The sequence below is a fragment of the Psittacula echo genome (assembly GCF_963264785.1).
Source record: "Psittacula echo genome assembly, chromosome: 2".
Lineage (NCBI taxonomy): Eukaryota > Metazoa > Chordata > Aves > Psittaciformes > Psittacidae > Psittacula > Psittacula echo.
In genome coordinates, this window is record NC_137737.1 from 109,743,502 (window position 1) to 109,758,957 (window position 15,456).

General features: G+C 40.7%; 1 protein-coding gene across 5 annotated transcripts in view; it reads left to right on the forward strand.

Annotated features, from left to right (window-relative positions):
- Window positions 1–4,579, forward strand: part of LPIN2 (lipin 2) — a 41,794-nt gene extending 37,215 nt beyond the window's left edge. For 3 of the 5 annotated variants that reach the window (XM_080611885.1, XM_080611884.1, XM_080611883.1), the window contains 4 exons: window positions 850–1,002; window positions 2,010–2,124; window positions 2,819–2,922; window positions 3,209–4,579. In XM_080611885.1, coding sequence (XP_080468011.1) covers window positions 850–1,002; window positions 2,010–2,124; window positions 2,819–2,922; window positions 3,209–3,353 — 517 coding nt within the window. In that variant the 3' untranslated portion in view covers window positions 3,354–4,579. Of the gene's footprint in view, window positions 1–187; window positions 334–849; window positions 1,003–2,009; window positions 2,125–2,818; window positions 2,923–3,208 lie in introns of those variants that run through there. The other 2 variants (XM_080611886.1, XR_013956315.1) reach the window with 2 other exon arrangements.
- The last annotated feature ends 10,877 nt before the right edge of the window (window positions 4,580–15,456 follow it).

The following is a 15,456-nucleotide window of genomic DNA, read 5'->3' on the forward strand; positions in this document are numbered from 1 at the left end:
GTGAATGCTCCTTAGGATAGATCTTGTTCTGACATAAGCATAATTAACAACTTGCCGCTGCTACAAAGGGAAGGTTGGTGGCCTGGCTTAAGTTTTCTGTCACTTTGTGCTTCTGACATAAGCTGATGTAATTCAATAGAAAAGTAATTCAGCAAAATGTCAATTTCTCCTTACTTTTCTGCGTTAGTCAACGGAATGGGCTTACCTTGTGATGTGCAAGAATCTACAGAAACAGCCCATGTACCTTTCCTCTTGCAGCAGTGATGAGGTGTTTGCTCAGTTCAGAAGTGTTACGAGCTGCATCCTTATATAAATGTAATGTTCATCGAAGAGGTATATAGCCTTACAATATTTATGTCCAGTAACTTAAACCTACGTATTTCCTCCCCTTTCAGATTTGGTCTTTTGTTTAGCAAACTTTTTTCCAAAAGTATAGCGATGCCAGAAATAATACTTGCTTATTGAGGGGGATCACAGGATGATCAATCCACTTAAAAGTGTAGTAGTTTTTTTTTCCACAAAAATATTTGGGGTTTAGAATCTATTACTGACCTTCATTCTTGTGGCCTTCGTTCTGTGGCTAAATTTTGTCTGTGGTCCCTTGCAGTCCCTGGGAGATAACCTGAACTTTTTTAACTTGTGCATAACGGAAGAGCTGGAATTATTTGCCAAATTGAATCAAGCATTTTGTGTGTACAGTAACTATGTACAAATCTGTGTAACAAACGAAGCGGCAAAGTCTACAGGAAAACTTTGGGGGCTTGATGAATACTTTTTGTTATCCATCCTTCAGTCTGTGCTACAAATTCTGCTAATAACCTAACTAACTAATTGATAATTCTTTTCTAGAAATGGCTACAAGTTTCTGTACTGTTCTGCCCGTGCCATTGGGATGGCAGATATGACCAGAGGATACCTACATTGGGTGAATGACAAAGGAACAATTCTCCCTAGGGGCCCTCTCATGTTGTCCCCCAGCAGTTTGTTTTCTGCCTTTCATAGGTAAGCACATGGGATTTCATACATCCATTCCCTCCCCACCTCAGAAGGAGATTAAAAAAATCTGGCATGCTAACTATTACAGCTGGAGCCAAATTTAACACTGTGCTAGATTGGTTGCCGAGACTTGATGTCCCTCTAGTGATCATTTATAAACTATTTATTTTGTCTGAATTTCAGTGTTAGTATACTTCTGTTTCTGTGGGCATGTTAGAATTGGCTATGAGACACACAATGTCAGCAGCTCACTTTGCCTTTTCTTCATTCCTCTAGTCCATGACTGATTAATATTAGTTTCTATTTATATCAGTAAAATTTTGTCTTTTCAAGTATAGCCACAAAGATTGTAATGCACTGCTACTGCACCAGATAGAGGGAAAAGAAAAAAAGATGGAGAATATAGCCTGTCACACTAAATGATTTTGTGATATTGGGAGTGCTTCATATATGACTAGTTAAAAAGCAATACAGAGTTTAGCTGTGGTTCAACTTGGTTGCTCTTTTAAACCAGCCATAGGCTACCTGTTCTTGATGGGAAGAGCTAATAGTGGAAAGGTCTGTTTGGTTTTGCTTCTGTGTTTTGTTTTGTTTTTTTAGTAACAACACCTGATTCATGGCTAGCAATGACAGCAACTTCTATTAGGTCCAATGACAGGCCTTCTGCACTCTATTGTCAGAGACAGGACTTGTAGCAAGTTTATGTGTACTTGATTAGGTCCTCTGATTCAGATAGTAATCTACAGCAAAAGCAGTTCACAAACTGCATTCACAGATGGGAATTTCATCCCATTTACTTAGCCTAAACACAGGCTATTTACCTATTTTTTACTATGGATGTTGGAAAACAGCGAATGTTCTATGTTTCCTGTATCATTCTTAAAAAACTACTGACCAATGTCTACCGTTAGCAACAGGAAGTAAGGGGAATATAAATATCAGATAAATGGGGGAAGGAGGATATCCTCTATCAAATCATGATTTAGAATTTGACTGTTAAAATTTTATTTTAGGGAAGTGATAGAAAAGAAGCCTGAAAAGTTCAAAATCGAATGTTTGAATGATATCAAGAATTTGTTTGCTCCCAGTAAACAGCCTTTCTATGCTGCTTTTGGAAACAGGCCCAATGTAAGTCTGCCCCTTTCTAATTGAAGGGTTAAAATGCATGAAGTACTTGGGAAGCAAAAGAAAAAGGCTTTTCTTTTTGTGTCTATTTAAATTTGAATAAGGAAATGGGACACTAGTGCTTTTATGGGTCTGGTCAGGAAAGCCCACATGCAGATACCTTAAATAAATGCTGCTAGAACTGCTTATATGAGAAAGTTAGAAAGATGTGTTTGTACTCTTAAAATTTTATTAAATATGATACCTTTCCATATTCTTTTTCAGCAGTTTTGACAGCTTTCTAACCTAAGGAAATTAATTCAGTGCTCCTCAGTCTTGAATCCTTTTTGCTGTCCTACAGTTCCTATATTTTCTGTGCAGCTCAATGCTACTGTAATTGATTAAGCTAGAGAGAGAGAGTATTGTAAGGAGAATGTTGTCACAAGAAATGGTATTGTGTGGTACAGGTTTTGTGTGTGTTTGTGGTCCCAGGCTTGGGAATGGGAATTAAGCATTTTGGGGCAGAGGGAATATTTTGTTCTGGTGTGTGTGTGTTTGGTGTGGTTTTGTTTTGGGTTTTTTGGCTGTTGTTTAGGGGGTATTTTGTTAAGGGATAGTTTTACTGTAAGCTTTTAGGATCACCTTTTTTTGTTTGTTTGCTATATCACATTCGGTAAGGAAATACTGAGGCATGTGCTTTTGTTCATGCTTTTTGCAGGATGTATATGCCTACATGCAAGTGGGAGTTCCAGATTGCAGAATATTTACTGTGAATCCAAAGGGTGAACTGATCCAAGAACGGACTAAGGGAAACAAATCTTCGTAAGATCACTTTTGTTATTTCAGCTAAAGAAAGTATTTAGAAATGAGATTACAGAATAATTGCATTTGTCACCGTGATGATTCAATATCCTGTTACATGTGACGTGAAAATCTTGCAGCTTTGGATACTTAACTGAAACTTTTCAAGAAGAGTAAACTGGCAGAAGTGGTTCCTTATTTGACTATAGCTTTCTGATCTAGACTTAGACTTCTAAAGCTCCTTTTTGGCAACAGCTGAACAGTGACTAGACTGTTAAATAATGGTCTTTCTTCTTTTTTAATATAGGTATTACAGACTAAGTGAACTTGTGGAATATGTGTTCCCACTGCTTAATAAAGAACAGAGTTCTGCATTTCCATGCCCAGAATTCAGCTCCTTTTGCTATTGGAGAGAGCCTCTTCCTGACCTTAACATGGATGACCTGGCCTGAAAAACACTTCTCACCTAGAGATGGAATTTCATATTCAGCTACTCAACTTCAGTTTAAACATGAAGAACTTTCTTAATGAAAATGCTAATTTATATACTGGTACCATAAGTCTTACTGAAGAAATCACTCTAACTCTGTTGGTTTAAAACAAAGAAAATGCAAAGCTACTGTCTATTTTTTTTTTTTAAGGTTTGTTTGTTTCTTTAATGCTTGTCTTTATATACCTGTTCTAAGGCACTTGAAATTGGCCTGTCATTGATGGTCATGGTACCCAAGTGCTTCAGGGCGACTAAACCTGAGGTAAACTGTGACTTTGCATTTTCATCAATACAGACCTTGTTGTGAACGTAGATTTTTTTTTTTTTTTATTAGTCTTAATAGTATATCTTCTAAAATGAAGCCAAAAAGTGTATGGAAACTGCCAAATAGAATGTCAGACCTACTAATAAAAAACATGGTCTAGTGTTCAGGTGGGTAATTAGGCGATTTTTGAAAGGAGCCAGAACCTAAGACCAGTGTGCTCTTTCTCAGCTAAAATAGAGAAAATGTGTAGACATTACTAGCCTGACAGGCTCTGAAGACATAAAATTCCTCTTTAAATGTAAATATGCCTTTTATCACATGTACAAGGCTGTGCTTGTACAATTCACACTCAGACTAACTCTGCTTCCTACTTATTTTACATGCAATGTTTCAACTATTTCATGAGCTTGTTAAACCGAAAGTTGTCTTCAGATACTTGTATGGCTTTTGTTGTTTTCAGGCTGCACTTTGTCTTGTTCAGTTTCCATCAAGAAAAATCTTGAACATTTCTGTAAGAGTTGAGGAGCTGGCATTTTAATTTCCTTTTTCAACACAGAGATGATGCACGCGTATGTGTTTGCTGTGTAGGCCAGTAAAAGTATGTACAGATTATATTCAGGGAATTGTAATACTAAAAAAATTATTTAATTTTTTAATTGTCTGCTGCAGGTCTTTCCAGAATTCTGTATTGCAGGTTTTCAGTAGCTGGAAGGAAATGCAGCTCAATGAGATTCCAGGTATGAGAATGGTTAAATACTGCAGAGCAGAATAAAACCTTTTTGTTGTTGTTTTCTTTTCTTTTTTTTTCCTTTTTGTTTTGTTTTGTTGGTGGTGGTTTTTTTTCCTTTACGTTTTGGGTTATTCATCAACATCATGCTGGTCATTCCTCAGGTTCACATCAGAGCCTGTGAACAAATTGCATTCCAAGTCCAGTGTTTATCAGCTGTAAAAGCAGCTAGCATTTCTTTCAGAAAATACTTGAAGGCAAAAGTAGTTCTGCTTTTTAAGCTGAGTTAGTGCATTTAACCTCCTTCAGACAAGTCTGTGGTGAGAATGTATCATTCTACTAGCTCAAAGGGCTTAAAGACTAAAGTCGTTGATACATCATTCCTGGGCTTTCTGGGCACAGTCTTTTCTGTCGTTCCTTATGTGAGTTACTGGGGCCTCGCATTAAATATTTTTCCAGTGGCAACATCCTTAATTTCACCAGGCTCTGGGATGAGCTGTCCCCCAATACAGCTCCCAGTGGGAGCCGGGAAAGGAGCTGTCTTGGTTACACTACTTGCAGAAGAGTACATTTAGAGTGTTTTACACACATACTCCCCCCAGGAATATTTTCTTTCCTTTATCAGGCTGAGTAGTCTTAACCCCCAGTTCTGATGTAACACCAGCTAGACAGGTGGTGAACTGCTTGGGGGTATCATTTTTAGATCACTATATAAATGAAATTACCTTTTTTTTTTTTACCCCCCATTTTAAAACTCTGGTGTATTCTTGTGCTTATAAAACATTAACTGAAGAGTAGAGGCAAGCAAAATCAACAGAGAACCCCTCTGCCAAAGCAGGAGTATGAGACTGGACAAGAAAACACACCTATCTGTCATGATATGCCATGCATGTCAGTGAACTGAAAGGCATCCTTGTTCTTGTACAGCAGGAACAAGACTTTCTGTGACTCTTTCAGCAAATTCTTAGTCCTGTCATCAGTCTACTCTGTGCTTAAGTGGATTTCACAGGATTCAACTCAAAGGATATTTTGCTCATACTGGGTTGTTTTGTTTGGTTGGGTTTTTTTACTGTCAGAAGCTTACAAACATCATTCCCATGTATTCATCTTGTTTTTCTTACTTTTTATTCCATAGATTTCATTAGAAACTGAATTTTTCATGCTCACCAAGTGCTTTGAATATCAATGGAATTTGAGCTTTTAAGTCACTTAAATACTTCAAACATAATAAAGTATTTTAATTACAAGATGAAATATTCTATCTAAAGATTCTATTTTACATAAAGGGAGTGAAGCTGCCTTTCCTGAAACAGTCCTTTGCGGATGTCATAATTTTCTTTACTGTGCTTAGCTTATTCTTAGTGGCCCTGTTTTTACATGGTTTTTCTAAAAATAAGAGCGCTTAATGAAACTGGGATGGGTTTCCGAACAGGACAGATTGTTGCCAAGCTTTGGCCGTATCTTTCTTGGGTAATTTTTTTTTTCGTCTTACTTAGGCTTTTTTCTCTTCCGTCCCATTTATCCTTTCAGATTGTCATAAAGATGAGCTGTGGATTTTAAGGTGGGGACTTGAGTTAAATGAATATAATGAAAAAAATGAGTAAATGAGTACGAGGGAAAATAATATCAGTTGTATCTCCAAATGCATATAATTTCAGCTGACCTGAATATGGGGTTTGTGTGGTTGTAGAACTCCTCATTCTGCTAACCTGATCTTTTGCGTTATAGGGATGTCCAAAAAAATGCTTAGTTAAAAATTTTGATCTTCTTTTAGCTCTGTAACAGCTACAGTTTTGATATTTGTGGTTTTTTTTTTTTTTCTTTAATGTAAAAGTGTTCTTAAGTATTTCTGATACGAGTAGGGCAGAGTGGCTGTTTTGTTTTCTTTTTCTAAATCTGGCTTGTATTTGAAGCTTTTCAGATTGCTTGTTAACCCAGTTTAGGGACAGAATATGGGACACTGTACCTGTCACTGCTTACCTGTGTAATTTGGACTGCTGGGCACTTTACTGACTCTATAAAAGACATCTCATTGCTATCAAACTGTAGGCTTGTGCTGCAATATTAATATGAAGTGGAGTAAATAGGAGTTATGCAGTAGCCTGTCCTTTGTTACCTTAGTTGAGAGAAATGGCCTGAAACTAATGTTTGAGAGCAAGTTGTGCTATACTTACTTAGAATTAGCACAAGCAAAATCATTCTTTCTATGAAAGAGGAACTTCTATGTGCATGTGTCTGTAGGCACATGCACCCCCCTGTTAAGACTGTGTTGTTGAAGATGCAGATCCTCTCGGCATTGGCACCCTGTCAAAGGCTGAGTCAGTGATACCTATCTGGGAGTAAACAAGGAACATTGCAATTCAAAACTTGTTAGTGACTTGGACATTACCCATTTCTATAATGATTTAAAGATCAGGAATTCAAGTGGTACACATTTCTGGGAATTTTGTTGGGATTTTTTTTACTGTACCAAGCATGTTTGTACTTCAAAGGTTGTGCACTCATCCCTAACAGTATACAATTGCATGTGCAGTCCTGGCTTGTGTATCCTTAGCTTCCCATCACCAGTGTACTCCTCCTAAAACTTTTTTGAGTTGTTGTTTTGTTGTTTGTTTTTTTTTTTTTCAACTGGAGAAGTTTTAACACTTGTGTCAACTCCGTTATGGAACTTCTGAAGCAAACTCCTGAATCTGTTTATGGTAAAGACAGAAGAGATGGGATTTTATGTTAATGTTTCATGCAAGTCTTCTAGAAAATGCTGTCATACAAATGAGAGTTGTTTAAATGAGTGTAATGCAAATTTATAACGCAATATCAAAAATACAGAATTAAATTGAGATGCCTTTAAGGAGTCATTTTTGCCTGAAGAAGTTTTAATTTCCAAAGTTAAAATCTGTTGAATAGAATGGAATTGGTTTGGATTTTTTTACAGTGTTAATTACTTCCAGATGAAAGTTAAAATGTTGGTTTGAGAGTGGGAAAACTATTGAACCATTTGTTTAATTTTTATGTTGGAAGATGTGGAATACCTGATTGTTAAGCAACCCAATCACTAATAAAGTCATGTGTTTAAAATTGTCAAATCTGTTATCATACCAATACAGTGATTTTTCATTAAGACTGGGCTATATTGGGTACAGTAACCCACACTTCAGTGCAATGTTTATTGATGTTCAGAACAATGTTATCACAATAAACAAACTTAAAATACAACTTTTCTTCTCTTTGTACTTGGGAATTCCATTCATGTACTGCTAATTCAGTGAATGTAGGGTTATTTAAATTGTGCTCAGATTTCACATAGTATTCAAGGTTTTTTTTATCAATGATACATTTGCTCTCATACTCAGTTTACTTTTCTCAGAGTATTTATACAACTGATAAATAATTGCTGTCATCAAACTTGCATTGTATGCCAGTACCAGTATTGGGTTATAACAAAAAGCAAACATGCATTAGTAATATAGTATCGGGTAACAGATAAATGATGGGAATGCGCAAGCTGCCTTGAGGAAAATCCTGCAGCTGCATAGTTTGAGCCCTTGTAAGTCTGCCCTAATTTGGAGTTTTATGCTAATTCCATCAAAGTTAACTTTTTCCTTTCAAGGCAGAAAGTATTGTCTTCCACCACAGTTGCTAAATTGCTTGAGGCAATTACTGTGAGACCATCCTGAAAAGGGGGCCTCAGCTTTCAGCAGAAACATGCTCTGCTCTTGGCAAATGCAACCAGCCAGCAGCCTACCTTAGAAATTCCAGCTCCTGCAGTCACACATACAGGTATGACAGACCTGCCTGAGTGTGTGAGCTGTGCTGTGCTTCTGCAGGGTGTCACTTGTGTTGCTGCCCCCAGACCCATTTGCTTTCTTTGCACCCAGGCACAGCTTACTGCTGGGGTTTCATCATTTAAATTCTGTTTGGTTTCCCCTGTGGTTCTGCGCCCTTTTCTTCACACCCAGGGCACTTCATTCCTCACACTGTGCTCTCTTCACTGCCACTTCATCTTTCACTCCTGGGTCTCCATACTTGCTTATCACATGCAGTGAGAAACTCTGCAGGTGCACGCAGTACAAGGGTGGCATGTCCTATGTATGCCAAGTGTTCAGGTCTGTTGCAAAAAGGTTTCTTTGCTGGTGGTGTTTCTGTCTTAGTCCAGTGGCGTTCTTGGTGGATGGATTTTCTGTCATGGAGCACCAGTCTTAAATGCACAGACAGAACCCCTGTTTCCAAGAACAAGCGCTTTGTGTGTGCAGGGCAGTGTTTCTGCAGTCATGCCATGCAATTGGTACAGCAAAGGCCCCAGAAGGCCGCATGTGCAGCCCTGTGCCATTGTGGTTGGGAAACCATTTTGGTTTGGTATGTGCGCACTCCTGCTTGCTGCAGTTGCCAGCCAAGCTCTGGGGCCAGTGCTGGGCAGGGCAGTGGGTCGCTGGCTGCTCAGCAGAGGCCCTGCGTTCCGCACAGGGGAAGGGACCTGAACAATTCAGAACCTATGGAGGTTTCATGGCTGGGCACAGCAAGAGCTTGTCAAGGTCTTCTGTCCGGCAGGGGGGCTGCTTCTGTGCAATGTGTTGTACCCACTGCTTTTCCTCCTCTCCCCTCACCTTAAAGAATTTAATCAAAAGCACATTGATGTTTCTGTCCCACACCAGAGATGCCCAAGATCCCTCACAGGCGGATGGAGCAAGGAACAATGCAAAGACTCCAGCGCTGTAACCCTGTGTGGTGTTTTTCTTCAGGGCTGAAGTGGTTGCCAAATGGCTGTGGCAGCAGCTGGGCTCTGGGGGAGAACAGATGTTGAGCTGCATGAGACTGGGGGCTTGCATTAATGGCTTTTGTGTATAGTGTTTGAACAGGGCACAATTAACTGTGCATTGGGAGAATTATAAGCTATAGTAAGCCACTGCCTTGGGAGCGCTACAGAAGCCTTTGGCTTGTAAGGAAGCATGCCAGATAGGTACAGTTTTGGCTAAACATTCACATTTAGACTGAATTAATCTGAATTCAGCTTTAATGACTGGGTGGTTACCAGTCTCTCTTAACCGTAGCACTGAGACCTGGGACACATGGTGTTTGTTTCCTTCCGAGTAATTTCTTCTGCTCCAGTCTTCCCCTGCCGCCTTTTCCTTCTCTTTCCTAGGTTGCTGTTCTGTAATCTTGTTACCCACTTCTGATGGTACTTCATGTGTACATGTTCTGGTCAGAATAAGCAACGTGGCCCAAGCTGTTCAGACGGGCAGAGCTCAAAGGGTTGTGGTGAACGGGGCTACAGCTGGCTGGTGAGCAGGCAGCAGTGGTGTTCCTCAGGGCTCAATCCTGGGGCCAGTTCTGGTCAGTATTTTTATCAGTGACCTGGATGCAGGAGTTGAATGCACCACTAGCAAGTTCACTGATGATACCAAACTAGGAGGTGCAGTTGACTCTCTTGAGGGACTGGAGGCCTTGCAGAGAGATCTAGATAGATTGGAGCATTGGGCAGTGATTAATGGGATGACATTTAACAAGTCCAAATGCCGGTTTCTGCGCTTGGTATGGAATAACGCTGGGCCGACGTAGAGATGGGGAGAGGAATGGCTGGTGAGCTGCCCTGCAGAAAGGGACCTTGGGGTGCTGGTTGGCAGCAGGATCAATAGGAATCATCAGTGAGCCCTGGCAGCCCAGAAGGCAAACTGCACCCTGGAGTGCAGCAGAACCCACAGCATCACCAGCCGGCCAAAAGAGGTGACTGTCCTACTGTATTCAGTGCTGGTGGGGCCCCACCTCAAGTGCTGTGCGCAGTGCTGGGCCCCACAGTTTAAGAAGGATGTGAAGGTCCCAAATGTGTCCAGAGGAGGGCAACAAAACTGGTGAAAGGGCTGGGGGGAATGTCCTGTGAGGAGTGGTGGAGGACTTTGGCTTGTCTAGCTTGGGGAAAAGGAGGCTGAGGGAGACCTCATTGCTCTCTACAGGTTCTTGAGGAGGGGAAGTGGAGAGAGAGGTGCTGATCCCTCCCTCCTTAATAAAGCCTCCTACTTGTCCCAGTCACAGAACACGTGAGAATGGTTCTAAGCTGCACCAGGGGAGGTTCAGACTGGACATTAGGAAGCATTTCTTTATGTAGAGGGTGATGAAACAGAGAGGTGGTCGATGTCCAAACCTGTCAGTGTTTAAGAGGCATTGGGACAATGCCCTTTAACAGCTTGCTTTAACTTGTGATCAGCCCTGAGGTGGTCAGGCAGTTTTACTAGATCGTCGTTGTAGGGCCCTTACAACTGAAACAGTCTATTCTATATGTCGGGAAACTGGGGCACAGAATGAGCAACTAAAATGAGCAAGAACTGTGTTTACAGAACTTGTGTGTACCACAAAGCCTAAATAACAGTGCTTGAGACTCAGTAAACACTTAGAATACACTTGCAAGCCTGACAGAAGCCAGTTTGACTGTGAAACTGCAGTTTTAAAGGTGGTGGAGGAAAGAGCAAAAATTTTGGCTTACAGTGCTGCTGTGTTCACTGGAAAGCAAAAGAGCATCAACACATCACAGAAGAGGCAGGCTTTATTTGGACGTATCTGCAGTTTTCCATCACACTCTTTTCATCATGTTCCTGGATATTCTCTTATATATACATGAATAAATGTATACACATGCACTTATAAAGCATACTCTCAAACACACTATTCTTTTTTGCTGAAAAATTAATGTTCTCTTTTTTTTCACAATCAAGATAGCAAAATGGATAAATACCAAAACCTGCCTATCTATGTAGTAACATGTTACAAGATGTTCCTTGAAGTCTCCTGCATACAAAGAATCAGCAGAGCTCTTGTTCCACATCTTGTCTCATATGCAGGGTCAGTCACAGGAGCATTGGTGCTGGCTTGAGCCCAAGTCTGTCTTGTGATGACAGGGGACACAGCCCCCAGGTATTCCTGGTAACCTGACTATTGAAACTCTATGCTGATATCTGGGAGCAAATGGCAGTTGAAGTGTTTTTGCTCTTCAAGTCTCAGAGGAGCACATAGTCCTTCCAGCTCAACCCAAGATGGTAACTGCATTTGTAGGTTTGGTGAAATGGATCCGTATCCACTACTGGGACGTAACATAAAGATTGATTTATTTATTCAGCAGCTAAAACTCACTTCCAAATGCACAATGTATCCTCAGGAGACAGTTCAATCCTGATCTGAAGCTCCTGGCTGCAGCCAGGGAGCCCTTTTCCATGCATTCTCAATGCATTTTAAAGCCACCTTGGGTGGTGATGTGCATTTTGTTTCAAGTTGCCTTCCTGTGCTTTCCACTTACAGCTCACTCTATTTCCTTGACTATTTATAACTTCACTCAACTGGCTGGTTGGCCTCACTGCGCTGACTAGAGTCTCTCAGCAGAACTGCACGAAGCTGCTGCAGGTAACCTGGTGTGCTCCAAAAAGATACGTGGTGGGGTATCACAGAAAACCCCCATTGCTTGGCATGGTCAGTATGGAAATGTTTCTGCTGTGTCTGAAGTGTTAACAGCAAATTAAAATAATGAGGTAGGTTTTTTACATATTTGGCATTCCTGCTTTGCTCCAAACTGTGCTGAGGAGGTGACCGTTCTATCTTTGGCATTGTTGCATTTCCCTATAGCTGCTGCAGGAGACACTTTCGGCCAGAGCAGAGCCTCTCAGGCTTGTCAGCGTGCTGGTGTGTCTTAACATGTTCTGCTGCTAGAGACCTGGCAGTGGGCATTTACCTATCTATCTGTCTCATGTGACGCTTTCTCGGGGACTCTGCTTGTTTTGGTACTGGCATTGTTTGGTTTTCTTCCCGTTCCAATATCAAGGGGGAAGCACCTGGCACAACAGACACTGTTTTGTCTTGGAGTCTTGCAGTCCTCGTAAACTGCATCACAAAGCTACCTAGAAAGCTGATCTAAAAGGCAGCACCATGATTTATAACCAGGCAGCATACCTGCCTTCCAGCTCCCACCTGCAGGATTATTTGGGTTTTTTAAGGCTTTCTCAGTTAACAGAGAATTGCCTATTTGAGCTTATGAATGCTCTGGGATGTGGCAGTCAAATCATTAGCCCAGTGTGAAATGTTCCTTTCAGTGCAGGTATTTTCTTGTTCTGTTGCAGATTCTCACTGAAGGTGTAAATGCTCCATCAGTGGGTTCTGGGTGCCCTGGAGCAGGGCTTTGCTTCCTCCTCTGAAGCTGGGCTGTTCTGTATGGAGCAAACCTTCAGCAGGCTTCAGCCTGCACTTCAGTCCCTTCCACTTGCTGCTTTAATGATGTTTTATCCAAGCATTCACTGGAGCAGAGATCAGAACTCAGGTTCCCCCCTCCCTTTGCTGTTCAGGGGCCACAGCACTGCCCTCTTCCCAGCTGGGTGAATATTCCACCTTGTAAGATCCAGGAAAAATCACCTCATCAGGAGAACTGAGCCACTAACTCTGATTACAGCAATTACCAAGAAGTAGAAATTAAGGGTCAGGTCTCCCTCAACAAAGGCAGGAATCTGAGACAGAGTTTCCCTGTAGAAGGTCATAGCATTAGCCACCGTGCTGCTGGAGATGGCAGATGGGAAACTATCCTTAAAAGCTCTAAAAGTTGTCCTCAAAATACATGGCTGAGACTGGGCCCTGCTGTAACAGTTAGGGAATACTTTATACTTGTGTACAAATACCAGTTACACTGCATAATGAGGGCTCAAACAATCTCAGCATCAGCATTAAAAATTCATTCTTAAAAATGCCTCATTTGGAGGGAGGGTGGAAGGAAAAGAAAAAAAGGGGTTGTGTTTGCCAGCTGGGTCTCCCTAAGCGCTCAGCTCATTTTGTTTGTTTCCATGAGTCATTTTTAGAACAGGCAACAATAATCTAACAATACTTGAGTCATACGTACTCCAGAGCCAACTTCTTAGAGAACACAGCTTTCCTGAGGAGAGTGGAAAAATAGCCTAAAAGGAGAAGTGCCTCTCTAGCTTTTGTACATTACAAGAAGTTCTGCTTTTTAAAAAGTGGTTGATGGAACTGGCTTTTGAAAACACAGAAAACAATCCTTCCTGTATGTCCTTTCAAATTTGAGACCTAGAAAGACATGGGACAGAAAGGGGCTGTTGATTTAAGACAAAGAACCCCTATGCCCCCCTTGAATAAGCACGCGGCTGCCAACTGCATGCTAATGCCTCATGCTCCAGCACAGGTCAAGACAAATGTGAAGGGAAATGAGCTGGGGCTTGTTTTTCCCTTTATCACGCTGTGAAGTGCAAGCTCGGCGTACAGCTTTGGCTACTCTCATAGAAACAGCCTTCCTGCGACAAAATACATCCAGTCTTCTGCTTCTTAGTAACACCATCATTTCTGAAAATCAGGTGCCAAGAGATCCTAAACTAAAACCCCACTCAATTTCCTTTCTGTGCTCACAGCTCCCTCAGTGCAATCCTAGCTGCAAGGGATTGATTCAGAGTTCCTCTGTGGAGAGAAAGCTTTTTCTGCCTGCTTTTCCCCAAAGCAGCTCAGCTTCCAGGATGTGACAGTTTGTTGTGGGAAGGCCCCATCTCATCGCCTGGAAACAGAGTAATTAGGGAGTATCAATTCCAAACTTATGCAACCAAGGCTAAGTTTTCATCTGACCTCCTCAGATGGGAAGGGCTCCAGCTAAACATTCTGTGCTGCTTTACAGCATGGGCAGTTCTTCCTTCACCTGAAAGAATTGTTTGTTCTGAGGCTATACTATAAAAAGCTGTTCTGCATTTGTAAGAAGGAAAATATATTACACAAACCTCTATGATAAATACAACTCTATGCAGCATGAACAGACTATTAAGAACATCAGTTTATATAAATATATAGGTGACAAAAGAACAGTCTTGCTCTCAGTAAAGCACAGCCAGATTTCTTTTTCAGCCACAAAAGAGATCAAATGCTAACTCAGAGGAGCCAAACCATCACTTTTGTTACCTCCACAGAGAAGCGGCCAGTATGAGAAGTAAAATACTGTTGCCCCAAATGTATTTAACTGTTTTAACTAAGAAAGTTGCTTCATCCATATAAACAGATGCTGAGTGTTAAAACAAACCTCGGTCAAAAGCATAATGCAGGAGGATAGAGCGAAAACTTGGTGCAGATGGCTGGTTTGTGCATTTGACAATAAGACTATTTTCCTCTATCAACAATTTTTCCTCTGTCTTTTACAAAGAAGAAAACTTCCTTTTTAATGCAAATACTGTAAGAGTGCCAGAAACAAAGTTTTTAAACTTTTAATTTTTCTAGCTAAACAGAGACAATTAATTTTCTTCTGACCTGATTTATTATTTTCAAGCAGCAAGCTTTAATCTCAAGAGCACCACGCTTAACTGATCATCTCTCTTACTGTAGCCATTGAAAATAACTGTTCTAAAGCTTTCAGTAGTAGCACCTGCACCTTATGCTCGTACCTGCTGTAGAAAAGCACGTGGAAATCCGAGGCCAGGCAAGTTTCTCCCTGCATAGTTGCTTCCACTTGACTGGAATGAGTCACCTGTCTCTAAGCACTGTGTTTAGGCCTTAAAGGAAAAAGAAACCTGATGCAGGTGAGTATCTTTTTGCTCTGCACCATCACGGTTAGCAACTGCACTGAACAAATTGTTTGTAAGAAAGCAGTTGAGCCAATGTAGTCTTAAATAACACAAAAAAGTTACTGACCATATCCAATACAATTTCACTTTCCTGGCCCTGCTTTACTGAAAACATAAAAAAAGCTGACCACGATTGTAAACTTCAGATGTAAACTCTGATAAACTAGCGACAATTTGGAAAACTAGGGAGAGCACTGCAAAGAGAATTTAATAGAGAATAGCAAGAGCACAGTGAAGAACTGTCTATCGAGAACATATTTGTTGTTTAAACAGTTCTTCTGTTTGTGCAGGTAAACAAGAACTTGGGAAGGAATTAGTTTAGCTACAGAAACACATCTTTTGTAGCTACATCTGGAAACGGGACAAGTAAAAGGTCTCAGTATAGACTATAAACCCATCACTGAAATCAAATATATAAACTGAATATATTAAAGCTTTGAATTTTATTACATTTAATTTCTTCTCAATATCTTACCCTTCTCTCCTGTTCAAGGTAAAC